A 20,525-nucleotide genomic window follows, 5' to 3' on the forward strand; every position below is an offset into this window, starting at 1 on the left:
AGTTTGTTAATAAGATTCCTTTTTAATTTGGATCTAGCTAAGTTGTTAACCTGTTGATAAACCATTCTTAGGAACTTGTATTCGTAATTGTATCGATTAACGGCATTAAAATTCCCTGTAATTTTGTCAGAGTTAGGAGCTTCGCCGTCCGTTTTTTTGAGACGCGTACAGCGTGGAGCTTACTAAATTCCAGTGGGAAAAGCGTCGGGAGAAACAGAGACAGACTACCCAACTAAAATAAATGTAAAGTTCTACAATCACACAAAAAAGTAGTTAAGATGCGAAATGGGGCTTGGCTTATGATGTAACGAAAGTATTGAAATATACTTGAGTAAAACACTTTTTTTTAAGAAAAGAGCTGACTCTATTTGAATCATTAAGGCTAACGTATGTTGTAATTGGATAATAATGACTTACTTCTCCTCTTTGTGGACGTTATCCACATTTGAGGTGTGTCTATATATTCCCTGCGCTAGACTGAAACAGTGTTTCGGTTCTTCCAAATTTCAGTGAAAGTGCTTCAATTATTCTTTCCAAATGGGTAACCTCAACCACACAGTTGGCGGCAGAAGAATGGCTTGCGTTCCTCAGCTGTACAGATAGACGCAACATAGGTGCAACCACATCGGAGGTGGAAGAGGCTAGACTAACAACGTGCTTCCTGCAGATAGACACCAGCCTTTTCAGGAGTTTCAAAGGCGTCTACATGACTGACTTATGTGGCATTGTAACAGTATGCAACAATGCCTTTCTTTGGCGGTACTGCAGCACAACTGAGACAAACATGAAACTACAGCCGTCAGCCGTTTATTTTGGAGGGCATGAAGCTCTACTGTATAGTTTAATGTTGGTAATAACAACTTCCCGTATAAGTAAAATAATTCTCCAGCGATACGGGTGATTATCACTCAGAAGAATATCGTATTCGTTGCAGAATATCTCAGGACGGAGAAGAGTATACAACCTGTTTTCAGACTAATGATCAGAACAGCATCGTCAACGGATAATTTCTTCTGTTGTTACAAAATGTTGTAATTCATACCCCGTGATATGTATTGCCCCAACTTTTGAATTGCAGTGCACTACACAGTACACGAAAACTTTAGGGCCTTGTCCTTCTCTTGTAGCCTTACCAGATCTTTCCACTGCTGACGACTAGCGCAGTATTCTATCTTTAGGAGACATCTCTTAGATGAAGACAAAAGCAACTTGAGAGGGGCGTTCAATAAGAAATGCAGTACGTTTTTTACTCACAGATTTTTAAATGCAGGATTTTTTGTGTACATCGTGGAATATTCTCGCTTCAGCCTCTACTGTTTCATGAAATTCCGATTGGTGGCGGCGCTATACGTAGCGTTCAAAGTGGCGTCTGTAACGGAAGTGCGCTCCAAGCAAAGAGTTGTCATTGAATTTATTTTGGTGGAAAACCAGAGCATTGCAGTTATTCACAAGCGCTTGCAGTATGTCTACGGGTAACCTGTACAGTGAGTCGTTGAACGAGACCTCTGCCATAAATATAATAATGTGGCGCACACCTGTCCGATCTACCGCTTACCGGAAGGCAGCACACAGCTGTGACTCCTACAGTGTTGGAACGTGCTGACACTCTCATTCGGGGTGATCGGAAGATCACAATCGCACACCTCGCTGCTCAATTGGACGTCTCTGTTGGTAGTGCTGACCTATTCTTCCACCAGTTAGGGTACTAAAAAATGTGTGCCCGCTGCGTTCCTCTCCGCCTAACAGAAGACAGTAAATAGCTACGAAGGGTCGTTTGTGCAGAACTGCTTACATGTTACGAAGCTGCTCATGACAGTTTTTTGTAGAACATCATCACAGGTGATGAAACGGGAGTTCATCATCTCGAACCGCTAAAGTCATGGCCATGGTCTCCTGGAACTCTGAAGTGATTATTCTGTTTGATGTGCTAACTTATGGTGCAACGACCAATTGTGAAGTGTATTGTGCGGTCGCAGGTTCGAATCCTGCCTCGGGCATGGGTGTGTGTGTGATGTCCTTAGGTTAGTTAAGTTTAAGTAGTTCTAAGTTCTAGGGGACTGATGACCTCAGAAGTTAAGTACCATAGTGCTCAGAGCCATTTGAACCATTTTTGAAGTGTATTGTGCTACCATCGGGAAACTGAATAAGCGACTCCAGCGTTTTCCTCGACACAAAAATACCAACAAACTTCTCCTTCTCCATGACAACGAAAGACCTCACACAAGTCTGCGCGCCAGACAGGAACTCACAAAATTTCATTGGACTGTGCTTTGTCATCAGTCCTAAAACTCCGATCTCGCACCTTCCGACTTCCACGTGGTTCGCCCAACGAAGGACGCACTCCGCAAGAAGCAGTACATGGATGATGAGGTTATTGAGGCAGCAAGACGTTTTCTCCGACGTCGAACAGTAGAGTGGTACCATACGGGCATACAGGTCCTAGCTGTAAGGTGGCGTAAGGCCGCCACATCGAAGGGAGATTATGTTGGAAAAGAACGTTTTGTAGCCAAAACAGTGGGCGGTAATATGATGCATTGGAATTCCGAATAAAACCAACCAGCTTACGGAACAAAGTGCTGCATTAGTTACTGAACGCCCCTCGTACATTCTGCAATAATAAAGCACCGTTTTAGTGGACTACATCTGACTCATTTCACTGTTATCTCTTGAAACGAAATGCAGGTCATAGGTAATGATACAACACGGCTATTGTCATCTAGAAAGACGGAAGAGTCCACATCTTACTCATAAAGAGACATAAAAACGGGCAACACCTGGTCATCCAAAATGATTAAATATGCATTCTGGTTTATCTCCATGGCAACCTGAATGAGAGGACTCGAGTCACGGTATGATTGTACGAAAAAATACCCCGAAAAACATAACAGAACCATCTCCAGTTTGAACCACAGCCGCCATACAGGGCGCGTTAAACGCTTTACCGGCACTCGACACCATGTAGTGTTAGAAATCGATTTTCTTTGACAAAGACTAACACTCGTCTCCGGTCCATGTCAGTTAGTACCTTTTTATGATTGCTGTTCTCACGCCGTGTTACATGGCTGCGACTGGTACACCATTCACTGTTGGCACTTTGCAGTCCCTGCAAATAGATCAACAAATCGGGAAACGTCATTGTCCGTGTGGTCAAGTGCACGACCAATCATGATAGCTCGTTTGTGCTACACTGTCATACCCGAATGTTGACCCATTTTACCGCGCTTATTCCACACAACCAGCTGGCATGAAACGCATCATTCCACTGTCATAACTTTCGTCGGCGGCATTGTGTCTCATGACCCGGTTCCCCCATGTGCGGCATTCCACAATGTCCTGCGTGCTTTCTGAAACGGCTGTCTAATACTTTGTCTGATGAGGTTATCAGATGAACAGACGAATCTTGCAAGTATCAGAGTGGCTATGTACAGGAGAAGGAGGAGGTTCACTAACACATTTTCGTCATTTACTAAACACGGACACAATCATGACATAAATTATGAATTATTTACATAATGATGATCTACTCAGAGGATGAGCACCCGGGAGCAGTTGCAGGTTCTAGGCAATGTCGTAGTGGAGGTGGTTTGCCTGTCAAGTGTCTATCTGTCGTGTCAGTGAGTGTCATGAGTGCTTGTGCAGTGTACTGTTAATGTTTGTGTTGTTATGAATAAAGGGAAGTGACAGTGTGATACCCGGACCGGCACATAGCCTACACCTCTCTAATAACCCCAAGGGGACCGTCGAGCATAGCGTACGCAGTCGACGGACGGATCCCCATCAACAGTCTATAACAAATCATAACGAGGGAAAAACTGATATAATGAATCGTACGATACCAGTCTTTTACCATATTTCTAATAAAGAACCCGATCGACGAACCTAAATAGTCAAATTACGTAAATTTCAGGTTTGTTTGTGAAGTTAGACAACCAAATATAAAGCCACAAGATAATAACCATCCTATTACACACTAAAACAATCCGAAAATTAATTTTAAAGAATATTAGCATGCCGAAAACATGTAACTTATTCTCAGATTGTAATGTTTAGTTTCAAAGGAAACTCGAGTAATTCGAAAATCTGTTCCATGACGTATCCAGCAATATTATATTATTCAATAGTTAGCATTTGATCTCCTGATTCTAAAAACCTATAGAACTACATTCAAAATATTGCTACGTGCATAAAATTTGAAATTTTGCGAAATGTAAACAAAATTTACGAGTCAAACACTTCGAAACTTTCATTTATTATTCTAGTGTTATACAAACTTTTTAACGTCGTAAATGTGATTTACAGTCTATAACCACTTGCGTACTTTGTTCATTTCTTTCTCGCCGCTTATAATTACCGGTTATTCAATATGTAAATTAATTTGATTGCATTATTCAAGAACGTTCTAGAACAGCTCAAATTATTATATATATTTTCTCTTGGCGCTAATGAAGGCTGTTCACTTTCGGCTGTAATCACGGACAGTCATGACGTAAATCTGTGTTAAACTACATTGCTATACGCTCCTTGTTAGGCAATCTTTTTGTAAATTGAAAAGCTGTGGAACTGTTTGGAAAGGAGGTTACGCAAAACGGCAGGAGTTATAATGTTGTGACCACGTTTTGAACCGCATTTCTGTATTACTTTTGAAAATGATAAGTGTTAGTTTTCTACCTGTACCAATAAAAGTCCTCATGTATCACCCTGAAAACAACGGTAGCCACAAACGAATACTAATAAGATGAGTATATTGGTACTCTTTACCTTATTGATAGAGGAACAAGGTATTAGTTAACACGTTACGGAAGTGCGTGAGAAACATCTATCTAAACTTTTCGTATTCGGAAAACAGGTAGAAGGGTACTTTTAAAGTGTCACATGCCCCAATTTCATGAGACACTGCGGAGAGGTTTGGAATTTAGTAAGGAAGATTGGTGCAAAGAACGGTGATCAGGAACACCATATACTGGCAGTAAAAATTTTCCGACACCAGGATTCGAACCGGCTTACTTATGAGCCAAGCGCCACCATTCTAAGCGTACGGTGGCGTGTTGTTCCTGGTCCTAGTGAGCGATAAAAATATTTTCGTGAAGTGCTTGAGCTAAATACAGATCTGGTATATATTACTCATCTGATTTAAATGGCAAGCTTGAACTCAGCGCATCTCTGTTTTATGTTAGAAGTAGTGTCTCTAGCTCGGTTTCATGTATCTACTGTATCTTTCTCGCACATTTTTCTAATGATACAACATCTCTGTGGGCACTCGTTTCTGTCTAACGTACAGATGAAGTTAATCTGTAGTTTCTCAGTTCTGTAAAAAAATACCATTAATATCTTCTGCTCTGCAGATCGTTGAAATTTGCCGTGCCCGTCTCACCCAAGACTTGTTACACCGCTGATCACTCCTGACTATATTATTAACAGTTTCGGTCTATCCAACTCGTTTTGGCTGCACTATAAATGTTGTTCGGTTCTTCATATATCTCCTCTGTAGCGTATTAAGCCAATACGTTTCATACGTTTATGGCTGCAACACAAAATGCTTTGACGTTTTGGTATGCTTCAGCAGTCTTAACGCTCAGTGCTTTTTTTTTCTTTTTCAGTATTTCACAGTGGTTCATTTGACCACTGACGTGGTACAAATGAAGCCAATGAGATCTATATCCGTCATAAACCTTCCACTTACATTCCCCTGTTAAATGGAGAAAAAATAATGAAAAACGGATCAGTTGCCATTGTCTCACATAGTGCCAGATAGTATATATTTTTTTTACATTTACGATTTTTTTCGAGATCGCGTTTCGAAACAGATTTCTCTTTGTCCACGACACCGCTGTTTGTCTCATTTGTATTTCCTACGAAACCTTCATAAATAAATGGCATATTGTTTTTTACAGCTTCTACATACGCACTGTTGACGACTTAGCTGTCCTTTTGTCATATCACTGACAGCTCTATCGCTGTTAAGTTGGCTACCAGCACATAACGTTGCACACGAGTGCAGCAGAAGTTTTGACAGCTATTTCTTGGAATGGCAACAGTTTTATATTATATACTATTATCAATCATACCGATTCTGAATTCTGATCTTTGGTTCTGCGCTGACAGTAGGAGAACTGGGTCACAAAGAATCTTCCTTTGTGTATTCCGGCTACCAGTTCCTTATTGATATAGGCACTTATTGATTCTTTTTATTTGGAATTGTTGGCTGTAATGTTAACATGTCTTTGCAGTTGTGTTTGAGTATGCGGATATTCTTATTATGTTTGTGTTGTGCTACGATGTACCAGCATATTAAAATACTTACTGCTTTTTACAATTTCTTTCCATTTTTTACTAATCCTCGACCTACGACATCAACTGGTATGAGAAATATTCTGAGACGCGAAAGTATGTTTCACTCTTAAAGGCGCCATTACCATTCTCTGAATGTACACGGTACCGTGTCTTCTGTCCAGCGAAAAGTCTCATGCCAGTTCACACTGGAGAGCCGACCTGGATTACTTGGCAAGCCGTTGTATTTAGCGCGAGAGAACAATGGATCGTCTGCATTTTCCATGGCAGTGATCCAATAGCAGACCTGCATTTGCAAATCAGTCGCCATTATCTGACACCGATCGAACTTACCTAGTCCTAGTGCCCTGGAGTTGAATCAATGCGTGAAAAGCTTCCGTCAGTTCAGAAGCTACATGCAATTTGTTTTCCATGTCTAAAGATAAAAGCAATAATCATCACACCAGAGAAGACTTAGAACAAAAAAACGCTACGCCTGTACAAAATTCGCATACATGCTCAAACAATTAGAGAACTCGTGTAGAACACAAAGTTGTTAGCAAAACCGTAGCCGAGGAGACTCTGCTCTCCTTAGACGAGTAGAATGATTCCCCTGTTTCGTGAATTAGCAACTCATAGTAGGAAAGTGCAACTTACACAAAGGAGATTGCAAATAAAACGCTCATGCGACCCATCCTAGAAATGTGCTGTGTAGGAAGGCACAAAGGGAAACACAGTGCTTCCTCAATAACCTACTCCTCGCAAATAGCAACAAGGACACGCTGCTGGACTTAAATCATCCGACGAAGGTATCTCCATCAGCAGCTTCACACACTCTCTCTCCTTGAGACACTGTGCAGAGCTTTTGCGTTCAGCTGAGGAGACCGGCTGGCCGCGGTGGCCGAGCGGTTCTAGGCCCTTCAGTCCGAAACCGCGCGACTGCTACGGTCGTAGGTTCGAATCCTGCCTTGGTCATGGATGTGTGTGATGTCCTTAGGTTAGTTAGGTTTAAGGAGTTCTAAGTTCTAGGGGACTGATGACCTGAGATGTTACGTCTCATAGTGCTCAGAACCATTTGAACCATTTGAGGAGACTGGTGCACAATCTGTTCATGATTAGCTGCACATCGAAACCTCCTCAGCCCTTACTGATAAAGTAAAAAGGGCTCGAGCAGGCTACTTTCAAGTCCAGCCAAGACCAAATATATGTTGACGACCTCGCGCATTCCACCGTGAAGAAGCGTGAGTCTGGGTACACAATTGTTCAGGATCACCGAATATGGCTCGGACTCGACTGAGAGACTGAGAGTGTTCGGTCTGGGACACCTACTTGCGTGCTGACAGCTCTTGGGACCTTTTCTTGCACCTTCTGAGCGTGCTGGATTGTTCCATCATTTATTTCTGACATATGCGATACGCAAATAAAATACGAACATATAAAGACCAAAATTGCACGTGACAGAATAATACTTTTAAATCCTATTTTTACATCATCTCTGGTGTTAAATTCCTGCAACCCGTAAACCTGTATGATTTCTACTTTTGCTGAAACTGGCTTTTACTCATTCAGCACTAAGTCGAGATATTTGTATTTTGGTATGAGATCCATTCCTGTGATTTCAGCAGTATTCTTAACTTCACTGGATACGCTTCAAGACCCCAATTCAACACCGAAACACCAGCCAGAAAATAAAAATAAAAAATATACCTAGGTCCTCAACTCAAATGGTGAAAATTTCATAAAATTTGAAAACTACGTACCAAGTTGGAAATCGTAGACGGAATTTTGTCTTTGGGGGTAAATACCCTCCTCCCTTCATAGCTTTAATTCCACTAGAACGTAATGCATAATCATTGTAAAAAACTAAACTAAACTCCTCCCGAACAGGCCATGAAGGCCCAACAGTACCTACCGGCCGCCCTGTCATCCTCAACCCATAGGTGTCATTGGATGTGGATATGGAGGGGCATGTGGTCAGCACACTGCTCTGCCGCCCGTATATCAGTTTCCGAGACCAGAGCTACTACTTCTCAACCAAGTAGCTCCTCAGTTTGCCTCAAAAGGGTTGAGTGCTCCCCGCTTGTCAACAGCACTCGGCAGACAGGATGGTCACCCATCCAAGTGCTAGCCGAGCCCGACAGTGCTTAACTTCGGTGGTGTGACGGGAACCGGTGTTACCACTGCGGCAAGGCTGTTAGCATAATCATTGTAACACACAATAATTTATTTAGTATGGATTCCCCTGTTTTCTCTGATAGAATATTTGTCCACTGATATCACGTACTACTTGCATACAACGTTTTGTGTCAGTTCAGTTTGTATAATATACAATGCTATAAATATCACGTTCTCACTGCTGTTGCAATTCGCATTTTAATGATACTTATTTGTGGTATGAACTTCTATGAACTCCCTTGGCAGAATAAAAGTATATCCATGGATATGTTCTTCGATCTCTCCCATGGTGATAGTTTGAAGATTATTTTGCGCAACAACGTAGTTTGTTGTGGGGTACCAAACAGCACATAAACTATATGTACACTGCAGCTTACATGCTTACTGAGCATGTGTGGTGTGCTATAGTATAGTTAATTTGCAGAGAGATATTTAAATGTGATACACGAATCGCAAGATGCATTTAGTGCACACACAACGACAAATGGATGCATGAATAGGGCATAAAAAGAATGTAAAAAAAAAACACCACCATATAGTTGTAAATAGAAAGTCAGTGAATAATTTTGCTTGTGTTATACATCCTTGGAGATTCCTAACTTGTATAGATAAAACATTTTTATTAGCCACAAATAATACAGTATCCAAAGGCGGAATTTGCCTTATCTGTACGATAAAGGCCGGCCGGAGTGACCAAGCGGTTCTAGCCGCTACAGTCTGGAACCGCGCGACCGCTACGGTCGCAGGTTCGAATTCTGCCTCGGGCATGGATGTGTGTGATGTCCTTAGGTTAGTTAGGTTTAAGTAGTTCTAAGTTCTAGGGGACTGATGACCTCAGATGTTAAGTCCCATAGTGCTCAGAGCCATTTGAACCACTTGTACGACAAAGCATTATTGAATTATCAGTTTGGGAGAAATGACTGTCATTATTAACAATGATCTCTAGCTTTGTTGAACAGCCTTTCTCTCTATCCCTTTATCGTGCTTTTCGTTTTAGTGAAAGAGCCAGCAACGTCTCCCATTAGGTCGCACTATCTTCTGGTTTCTCCGGCTTACAGACCTGTCGCCCGTATCAGTAAACAGGGGAAATGCGTTACAAAGAGCGAAGTCTAACACCAACGACAACATTTTGAAGGTTGTTAAGGGATTTCATTTGAGTATCATGGGTGGTCTCTCGTGACTCGTCACAGATCAATAACGTATTTATGAGTTATTCGATTTGTCATTCTTGTTACCTTTGTTTCCGTTAAAAAAACAATCACAAGAGTGAAAAGGCCTGTAATATGCAACCACCAAAACTTAGAACACAAAACACAAAGTAATGCAACAACCCTCAGACCCAAAAGTGCAGTGATGTGGTTGCCGTTCTTGTATTGCTTTCAGTGAAGCAACACTCGAGGTGCATATGGGACAATCCATTATTAAAGCCACCCATACTACTGAGTATTACTATTGAGGTATAACTAACACAGCCGGAAAAACAAAAAAACGAAACAAAAAAGATGGAGAAACGAGCAGTGCTGAATGATAACAGCTTAAGGGTAAAGACTTAAGGCGGGTGTTGCTGTTATGAAAGTGTTATGAAGCGGAAATGGAAAAAGTTTATTTCCAGACAAGACATGCAACACACAGCGTCGACGTTTGCGATGTTGCGCAGATATTTTCAGTGAAATGCAGGTATAAAGACAACTTTGGGTATGAAATCAAATTAAATGCAATTACTGAGTAAAGAATCACCGGCTACCACTGGTTCCTTATACCAAAATACTCAGAAAGGGTCCCTGAACAACCTTCGAAATTCTATCGGTTGAATTTTGGTTTGCCTTGTACTGCGCATAGTTAAATAATATTTCTTTAACGTGACAACGGCGTCCCTAATAGATCTGGAAGAAAATAGTTCTGACTCCTAAATGTTTTATGCAGTTCAACGTAAATAGAATGGCAGACTAACAAACATGTATCAAGAGTACTCAAGGACGTTGGTTGCATTTCTGAGGAATCTTCAGCCTGCGTTATCTCATTACCAAAAATTTAATATTTCTCTGCCAGTTTGTCCTCGATCATTTTGACTGCAGACATGGTTCTCACACCCTTATACACGAAACGCATTTACATACAGTAAATAATGAAAACAAATTTATGATAAAAAATCAAACTGAAGATCCGACTACATTTGCAACTTCCTGTAGACTCAGCTGCGGAGTGAAGGGCTAATTCTCGAATATATTACATTTCCTTAGGACCTGTTTCTGACCAAAACTACGGTATTACTGCATACTTATTAGCACAATTCGCAGCAACGTCGGCCGTTCTAAATACCATTACAGTTTTTCTTTATTAGATGCTAACCAGTTCCGACGAGACTTAAGCCTATGTACGATAATCAAGGTCTCCATTAACCTGAGAAGTCATCAAAACTACATCAGAACCGTTTCATCATCGAGCGAATAACAGACCAGTGCATCACAACGCTATGATAATACGACACTGTGTCCTATGAACCGAGGGAATTTAACCAAGTAAGAAGTATGAGTAGATGAGAGTGGGAGAAATAAATTTTGCGTAAAGCTCCTGCTTCTAGTTGTTATTATCTGACTGATTATGGTCTTGTTGTCGGCTGACGGGTCCCCACAAGAAAAGAAACGTCGTCCTGAATGAAACGTAAACCAACACTAATAAAAGAATATAAACAACAGTCATTTGATCCAGTTACCGAAAGCCTTTAGCATTCTATCAAGTGCCCTGGATCCTACTGTTCCTGCAGCTAGCCGGTCCGATGTCACCTTGTGAAAGAAAACATCAGATGTTAATGGATTATCAGACTCCGTTCTCTCTACGTGCACGAACTGAATTTAAAACAAAGTATAGGTAAAGAATCACTGAAAAGTTTTTTTTTATCGCAGTCCCTCGTAATTATGGTAAATAATAAGATCGAGATCTCGGATTCCCACAAGGACTAAGAAATCGGCAATGAGCTGCCAGTCGACCATTTCCGATACTGCTGAAGAAAACAACAAGAAAATTATAGACCAAAGAGCAATAAAAAATTCGCAAATACTGAAAATACGTGGCTAAGATAACTTACAAAAAATTTCGAAACAAACACAAAACTTTGACACGATCAGACGGCCAACTGCAATTTCGCAGTATACACGATGGAGATACTGACGCTAAGCAAACAAGATTATATATACATCTACATAACTACTCTACTTTTGACACTTACGTGCCTGGCAGAAGGATCATGGAACCACCTTCAGACTAAGTCTCTACCGATCCACTCCCGAAGAGCGCGCACCAAAAACGGACACTAAAATATTTCTGTGCGAGCTCTGATTTCTCTTATTTTGTTACGATGCTCATTTCTCTCTACATAGGTGGTCGGTCATCAAAATATATTCGCATTCGGTGCTGAAAACTGGTGATTGAAATTTCATCAAAAGATCTATTTTTTTTTTTTTTATAGTGTTGACACCCCAATCTGTGTATCATATCCACAACACTCTCTCCTCTGTTTGGCGATAATACAAAACGAGCTGCCCTTCACTGAAGTTTTTCTATACTTCCGTCGATCTCATCTGGTAAGGATCTCATACAACGCAGCAATACTCCATAAGAGGACGGACAAGGATAGTGCAGGTAGTCTCTTTAGTAAATCCGTTTCTTCTTGTAAGTGTTCTCCCAATAAAACGCAGTCTTTGGTTTGCCTTCCTCAAAACATTATCTACGCGATCGTTCCAGTTTAAGTTGTTCGTAATTGTGATCTCTAGATATTTAGTTGAATTGACAGCTTTTAGATTTGCGTGGTTTATCGGATTACCGAAATTTAACGGAATCCTTTTAGTAGTTCCGTGAATGACATCGGGCTTTTTATTGTTTAGAGTTAATTGCCGCTTTCCGAACCAAACAGTATCTTGTCTAAGTTATTTTCCAGTTGGTTTTGATCTTATGATGTCTTCACTAGACGGTAAACAACAGCATCATCTGCAAACAATCTAAAAGGGTTGTTTACATTGTCAGCTAAATCGTTTGTATAGGGTTTAACAAAAAGGTATGGCCAAAGTTTCGGGAAACATTACTCACAAGCAGAGGAAAAAAAATTTATATGGACGTGGTTCCGGAAACATTTCCATTTTAAAGCTAAGTTTCTTCAACTCTTCAACACATTAATCTTCCGAGAATAATACATTTGCATTAAAGTGCGGGTTGGCACATTGTTGGATGAACCATTTGCAGAAGTGTACCAGTGCAGGAAAGTCAGCTGCTGACAGTGCCTGCACACGCTGTTCATGGTTCTGGTGTAACATTCTAGAGACTGTCATGTGGTCAACATTACCTGTTACAGATAATTGGCTTATGATGACACTAGGGTTCTCCTCAACTGCATGAAGAAGTTCCTCCTCTAGTTCAGGGTCCCCGTTCTTCTAGGCCTCCCCCAGTCTCGAGTTTAGGCTTAAACGTACAGTGCTTTCCTAAGAGGACTATCTGTTGCTTCAAACGCCCTCCTGACTGGACAATTTCGTTCTGGAACGCCACGGCCATTACCATCTGCTTATCCGTGCAACACACAAACATCTGACGACTCTGAATTATAGCACACCTCCATTGCACTGTGCCGGATACCAAGTTCGTGATGTTCACTAAACGCCGGTGATGCTACGTGACGTGCTTGATGCTAGCAAAGCAAAGAAGTTAGTCAAGCGTCAACATCAGCTTCGTTCAAATGGAACGACAAACACTGGCGGTGAACCTAAGAATTACGACTTACTGTACATTCTGACGAACGTAACCAAGAGCGTATTTTGAAAATTAATGTATGACAACGTTTCACGTAACGCTAGCGCATTCTAGTTCTCTGTGTTTCCAATGATACATGTGATTGTCAAGAGAAGTAGAAAATTAGTCTAACATGGAAATACAGCGCTCCCGGACCCATGTCCATACAACACACGTTATTCCTGTATGTGTCAGGAACGTTCCATGAAAGTTTGATCACACCTTTTTTTTTAAATCCTATATAGATTAAGAACAGCAGATGGGCTACAGCAGTTCCTTGGAGCCGCCAGATACCGCCGTTGGACAAGGTGAATGTAAATATTTAATGGAATATACGAGTACCAAAATACAATGTGGAGTGTGGCCGTACAGATCAAGGCAGAAGCTGTACGAAAGAGAAACATTAATAGGTTGGACAACAACATACTAGCCTTGAAGGAATGAAATGCAAACCTGTTTAATAGGCTCTAACCACTCTTGGAGTAACAGAATAACCGTCCTCTGCGCCGTCGTTGTTGCTGCGACGTGAAGCCTACGTTATAGATTCTTCCCAGCTAGTCCATAATCGCGGTTTTTAAATGCGCCGCTACTCTATGTGCGGCCCCAACGGGAGAGCCTGCAAAAGGCAATGAAGGATTGTGGAAGGTACGCGGCTGACTGGTTTCACTAACAAGATGCGGACTATTGAAAGAGAACGAAGAGAAGTGGCAGACTGGAAGACTGAAAACGTACTCCACTCGTGAGATGTTTTCCTTATGGGTCGAGAGGAAAAAAAAAAAAAAGAATCTTCCACTCTGTAGTGAACTGTGCGGTGTTTTTAAACTTTCTGTCAGACTTCGTTCTGAAAACAGTTCCTTAGGGACTCTCCTCGATATTCTCCCTTCCAGGAGAGCGAATCCAGCGAGATATGCAGGGCTTATATAAACTTGTACGGACAACTGTGACGAAACACTGTGTATTACTTCGTTCGTGTTCTTTTGATGAGGTCCAGTATCCGAACCGCGTCAGGAAATAAAAAAAATATTTGTGGTACAGACATATGTACCATGGACATTGTGACAAAACGAATGAATCACAAGCACAGGATCGCCTTTATCTTTACTGCCGAAATCACTTGAAAACACTGCCACCTTACGATTCGTTACAGCTCTAATGACGTCGCTGTGACTAAAATCGTCCTCAGCACGATAAAAACTTTCATTCACCCTCTCATCCGAATTTTTATGCTGACTAAAAATATGCGAATCATCGTCAAAAATCTCTTAAAATATTTCGGATTCGTTCATTTCCTTCCGTTTTCTGAATAGAGTGCAAGGAACTTAGAGACTAAAAGTAACTATCTGAAATAGCACAATACAATCAAAAGGCTAAATAATCAAAAAGTACATGAAGGCAATCAGATCTGATACTGGTGTAAATACTTAAATAAAATAAGTAGTTTAAAATAAATCACAGCAGATGGCATGTACGGACAGCGTGTAGAAAACAGACGGCACGCGATACACGAGTAAACTCGGGATCCGTCCGTATTGTGTTCAGTTTTGTCAGTACAACTATGACGCTGCATCTTATTTTGGATTCATGTCGTTTGAAAAGAATGAGCGAGGTACTAACAAAAGCGGAACTGTGTGGACAGGTCGTGAGTCGTTCCCGGGTAGCTCATTCAGTGAAAGCATTACCCGCGGAAGGCAAGGTTCTGGATTTGTATCCCGGTGCGACACACAGTTTTAACTTGCCGTAAAGTTTAAAAAATGCCTCTATGTCGCTGACGGTCGTACCAAATAGCACAGTCAAAGCCCGTACTTCAGCAGGAAGCATGTTGCCCAGCAATGAGTAATCAAAGCCATTAAACAGAGAAAGTACATATCCAATTTTTCATTGCAATCACAATGATTTTTCTTTACAAAACCGAGTGAAATAAATGGAAAGCACTTTACATATTTCTTTTTTATTTACTCTATCCAATACTGCTTTCACTTCCGTTGTTTCCAAAATTCCTTGTTAGATCCATCAAACGGCCTGATGTTCCTGACCTTCGGACAATAAATTAATGAAAAAAAATTAATTTTCAGATATCTATGACAAAAAATGACATTGTAATTCTGTCAGAGACAGCAAAGGTCTTGGAAGAGCAGTTGAACGGAATGGACAGTGTCTTTAAAGGAGGGTATAAGATGAACATCAACAAAAGCAAAACGAGGATAATGGAATGTAGTCGAATTAAGTCGGGTGATGCTGAGGGAATTAGATTAGGAAATGAGACACTCAAAGTAGTAAAGGAGTTTTGCTATTTGGGGAGCAAAATAACTGATGATGGTCGAAGTAGAGGGGATATAAAATGTAGACTGGCAATGGCAAGGAAAGCGTTTCTGAAGAAAAGAAATTTGTTAACTTCGAGTATAGATTTAAGTGTCAGAAAGTCTTTTCTGAAAGTATTTGTATGGAGTGTAGCCATGTGTGGAAGTGAAACGTGGACGATAAATAGTTTGGACAAGAAGAGAATAGAAGCTTTCGAAATGTGGTGCTACAGAAGAATGCTGAAGATAAGATAGGTAGATCACATAACTAATGAGGAGGTTTTGAGTAGGATTGGGGAGAAGAGGAGTTTGTGGCACAACTCGACTAGAAGAAGGGATCGGTTGGTAGGACATGTTCTGAGGCATTAAGGGATCACCAATTTAGTATTGGAGGGCAGCGTGGAGGGTAAAAATCGTAGAGGGAGACCAAGAGATAAATACACTAAGCAGATTCAGAAGGATGTAGGTTGCAGTAGGTACTGGGAGATGAAGAAGTTTGCACAGGATAGAGCAGCATAGAGAGCTGCATCAAACCAGTCTCAGGACTGAAGACAACAACAACATCACAAAAAAAAGACATGTTAAGGAAAATACCCCATTAGAGCCAAGATGATAATTGACGATCAACCATTAGAACATTTATCTTGGTTGTGCTTTCCCTATCAAGGATGATGAAGTGAAGAAAAAACTTCATCGATTTCAATATATTTACGCAATTATACGGCGAGCAACGAAGGGTAAGGTGAGAGAAGGGATTCAGATTTTATAAGACTATGGCTGTGCTGACACTGCAAGTGGGGTGCATAAAAGCAGATACAATCATGTGGCACGTGGTTCCTCACATCGGTGAGAGGATCTGCATTACTAAACAGCTAACCCGGTTCATGGCCGCCCGTTCCATTTGCAGGTTGCCTATGTAACGACTTTTAGTGGCGACAGAAATCTGATTTTTCAGTATCTCACATAATTATAGATAGAATTTAGAAATTTAAAAATCTGTCTTAATCTATTCGTTAAGAGGTATCTTCTATTTAACACTTAACACAGTAAGTCAAGCTGAGAACGAGAGCACTTAGCCACTTTGCACAAACATTACACATAACCTCAAACGTAGAAAATTTTTCTCGCTGCAGCCCCCTGCAAAATAATGATAGGAAAAAAGTTTATAGTTTGCTAAATTTTCGCTCTTTATGCAGTAACATTTCAGTAATAGCCATGACGTTTTAATTTATTGCTTCTTTGCTACTAACTCTATTCGCAACAGATTTTTCAGACAGTACCCGCGTATACTATTGAACACACCACCAAAATTCTATCATTGTACGACAAACAGTTCAGGAAATATAACGTCATAAACATTAAGTTGCATAAAAAAACAAGCTTTTCAAATTGACCAAAGTATACTCATGAATGTTTGATAATGAGACCTCTTAGAGACTTCGAACGAACTTTAAACATAATTTCAAGCCGGCCAAAGTGGCCGAGCGGTTCTAGACGCTACAGTCTGGAACCGCGCGATCGCTACGGTCGCAGTTTCGAATCCTGCCTCGGGCATGGATGTGTGTGATGTCCTTAGGTTAGTTAGGTTTAAGTAGTTCTAAGTTCTAGGGGACTGATGACCTCAGAAGTTATGTCCCATAGTGCTCAGAGCCATATGAGCCATAATTTCAAACCTTTTCTAAACTTCTTCTCGATTACGTTCTTAACAGCAAATATTTAATGCATTAACTCACTTGTTAAGTAAGCAGACGTCTGATGTCGTTTCATACATGGGAGTTCGATTCTTTAAGAAATCGGGAGTGAGGGAGGGGTTTACTGGCACTTCCCAAAAGATAAAAACATTGGCTGGCTGCGAGTAGGACTCGCGCAGTGAGATTTCGAACAAACTCAGTTGTGTACATAAAGAGTTCATCCCACCTGGGAATCGAGAATCTCAACAACTACTGCCTGTTATCAATATCGATACTGGAAGGTATTGGTCCCGGAAAAACTAAGACCGTATCAAAATCTCTGTAGTAGTTCCTCAGAGAGGCCTGGACATACAAAAAGAAGCCAGCAGGGGACGTCAGCTTACAAATGTAGAGAGAGAAAAATTAAAAAACTATTTTCTATTTACTCACTGAAACATGACTACAACTTACATTTTACGTTTGCATGCAGTAATGTTCGTCATTATGCTTTGGGCAGGTGTATGTTCAAATGGCTATAGATATTTTTATGTGATATAATTACAATTTAACGAGTTTCAGACTGTTTACTTTACTCGTACTGTGAAACCGTGCTTCTTGACCAATTTCATGATTGTAGGTCAGTACAGGTATAGGTTTTGACGAGTGAGTTGTCAAGTATCAAAATATATGAGCTAAATGGACGTATTTTTTGATTGAAGTGACTCAAAACGTTGAAAGTTTCACATCACCAAGGGACCGTAGACCTTAATACGTCACATAAATTTCAACTTGATACACCTACCCGCCCCTTGATAAAAAGGGTTCTTAACAATCGGACAGACGGACACACAGATAGACGGACGACAAAGCTATCCCATAAGGGCTCCGTTTTTACATACTGGCCCACGGAACACTAAAAATGCAACGAAAAGTATGAATAGCGGTTGAATATGTTGTCACTGAATTGCAGAATTTCCATAAACAAAGAATTTGCAAAAGTCACGTATGGAGGAAAATAAAATTGCACACCTTGCCCTTAGACCTCATCGTACTGCGAGAAATGTTGTTGGTCGACCCCTGAAGACATGACAGGTCGAAACAGGCTAATAGCGAAATCCTTGAGAAGGAAGTCAATCCGATAAGTAAAAATGGTTCAAGTGGCTCTAAGCACTATGGGACTTAACTTCTGAGGTCACCAGTCCCCTAGAACTTAGAACTAGTTAAACCTAACCAACCTAAGGTCGTCACATACATCCATGCCCGAGGCAGGATTCGAACCTGCGACCGTAGCGGTCGCGCGGTTCCAGATTGTAGCGCCTAGAACCGCTCGGCCACACCGGCCGGCAAGTAAAAATGAGTCGGTGCACTAAATGTGCTATTGAAAAGAGAGCATACTGACTTTACTATTAAGTTTTGCAGGCACTCGGGTCACTATTTAGTTTCGACACACCAAGAGTTTCATCAAAAAATGTAAATACCAGTGCCATGGGGGCTGTTTCCGTGAGAGTCTCTGTTGTATTACACTCCCGGTGCCTCAGACGGTGCTACACTCGACGCTAAGATCGGTGTACGATTGGCTACTCACCAGCAGCAGCAGCAGCAGCAGCAGGCTGAGCAGCGGTAGCGACGGCATCGCGGTGTGGGAGAGGCTGTGACGCCGGCGGTGCTCGCGCGTCGGCGGCATCTGGGCGACTGTGCGCGCGGTTCAAGGTCAGCCGGCGGCGGCGGCGACGCCGCGGCAGCCGGTGGATAGGCGGGCGGGCGCTTTCCTCTGGTGGGGACGGCTCTCGGCTCTGCCGATGGTGCCGGTGCCGGCGGTGACCCAGTTGGCGCTTCCGGACGGGCCGCTGATCTCACGCGCGGGAAAGCGCGCCGGGAGCGGCTGCCCAGGGGCGGCGTCTCCAGCGCCGCTGTCCCGTAGCTCTCCGAAATGACTGATACACAAATAGTATGTTCTGTGCTACACATATACCTACAAACCGCTGTGACGTTCATTTCATTGTACTTCCCACTGTACCACATACAATATCTGATCGAAAGTATCAGGAAACCTAGTATCATCTCCTTCCAAGGAATAGGTGTTGCTGGCCGAGGTGGCCGAGCGGTTCTAGGCGCTACAGTCTTGAACTGCGCGACCGCTACGGTCGCAGGTTCGAATCTTGCCTCGGGCATGGATGTCTGTGATGTCCTTAGGTTAGTTATGTTTAAGTAGTTCTAAGTTCTAGGGGACTGATGACTTTAGAAGTTAAGTCCCATAGTGCTCAGAGCCATCTGAACCATTTCTGAATAGGTGTTGTAGTTACCTTTTCTGATCTCTGTGATCCATCCTTCCGTCTTCAACCTACCTAATTTTCTCTTTCCATCTTGGCAATCTGTTTTCTGTCACTATTTCGACATGATCTTTCCATTTCAATCTGTCCTCTTCCCTCTTGTCATTAACTGGAAAGATTTTTAAATCTGATCTTACTGTTTCATTCCTTATACACTCCTGGAAATTGAAATAAGAACACCATGAATTCATTGTCCCAGGAAGGGGAAACTTTATTGACACATTCCTGGGGTCAGATACATCACATGATCACACTGACAGAACCACAGGCACATAGACACAGGCAACAGAGCATGCACAATGTCGGCACTAGTACAGTGTATATCCACCATTCGCAGCAATGCAGGCTGCTATTCTCCCATGGAGACGATCGTAGAGATGCTGGATGTAGTCCTGTGGAACGGCTTGCCATGCCATTTCCACCTGGCGCCTCAGTTGGACCAGCGTTCGTGCTGGACGTGCAGACCGCGTGAGACGACGCTTCATCCAGTCCCAAACATGCTCAATGGGGGACAGATCCGGAGATCTTGCTGGCCAGGGTAGTTGACTTACACCTTCTAGAGCACGTTGGGTGGCACGGGATACATGCGGACGTGCATTGTCCTGTTGGAACAGCAAGTTCCCTTGCCGGTCTAGGAATGGTAGAACGATGGGTTCGATGACGGTTTGGATGTACCGTGCACTATTCAGTGTCCCCTCGACGATCACCAGTGGTGTACGGCCAGTGTAGGAGATCGCTCCCCACACCATGATGCCGGGTGTTGGCCCTGTGTGCCTCGGTCGTATGCAGTCCTGATTGTGGCGCTCACTTGCACGGCGCCAAACACGCATACGACCATCATTGGCACCAAGGCAGAAGCGACTCTCATCGCTGAAGATGATACGTCTCCATTCGTCCCTCCATTCACGCCTGTCGCGACACCACTGGAGGCGGGCTGCACGATGTTGGGGCGTGAGCGGAAGACGGCCTAACGGTGTGCGGGACCGTAGCCCAGCTTCATGGAGACGGTT

The 20,525-nt window shown here is 42.2% G+C and overlaps 1 protein-coding gene across 1 annotated transcript in view; it reads right to left on the reverse strand.

Annotated features, from left to right (window-relative positions):
* Positions 1 to 18,869, reverse strand: part of LOC126188653 (spidroin-2-like) — a 165,278-nt gene extending 146,409 nt beyond the window's left edge. Inside the window, exon 1 of the mRNA XM_049930256.1 lies at positions 18,771 to 18,869. Coding sequence (XP_049786213.1) covers positions 18,771 to 18,869 — 99 coding nt within the window. The remainder of the gene's footprint in view (positions 1 to 18,770) is intronic.
* Between the last annotated feature and the right edge of the window lie 1,656 nt (positions 18,870 to 20,525).

Source organism: Schistocerca cancellata, chromosome 5 (genome assembly GCF_023864275.1).
Source record: "Schistocerca cancellata isolate TAMUIC-IGC-003103 chromosome 5, iqSchCanc2.1, whole genome shotgun sequence".
Lineage (NCBI taxonomy): Eukaryota > Metazoa > Arthropoda > Insecta > Orthoptera > Acrididae > Schistocerca > Schistocerca cancellata.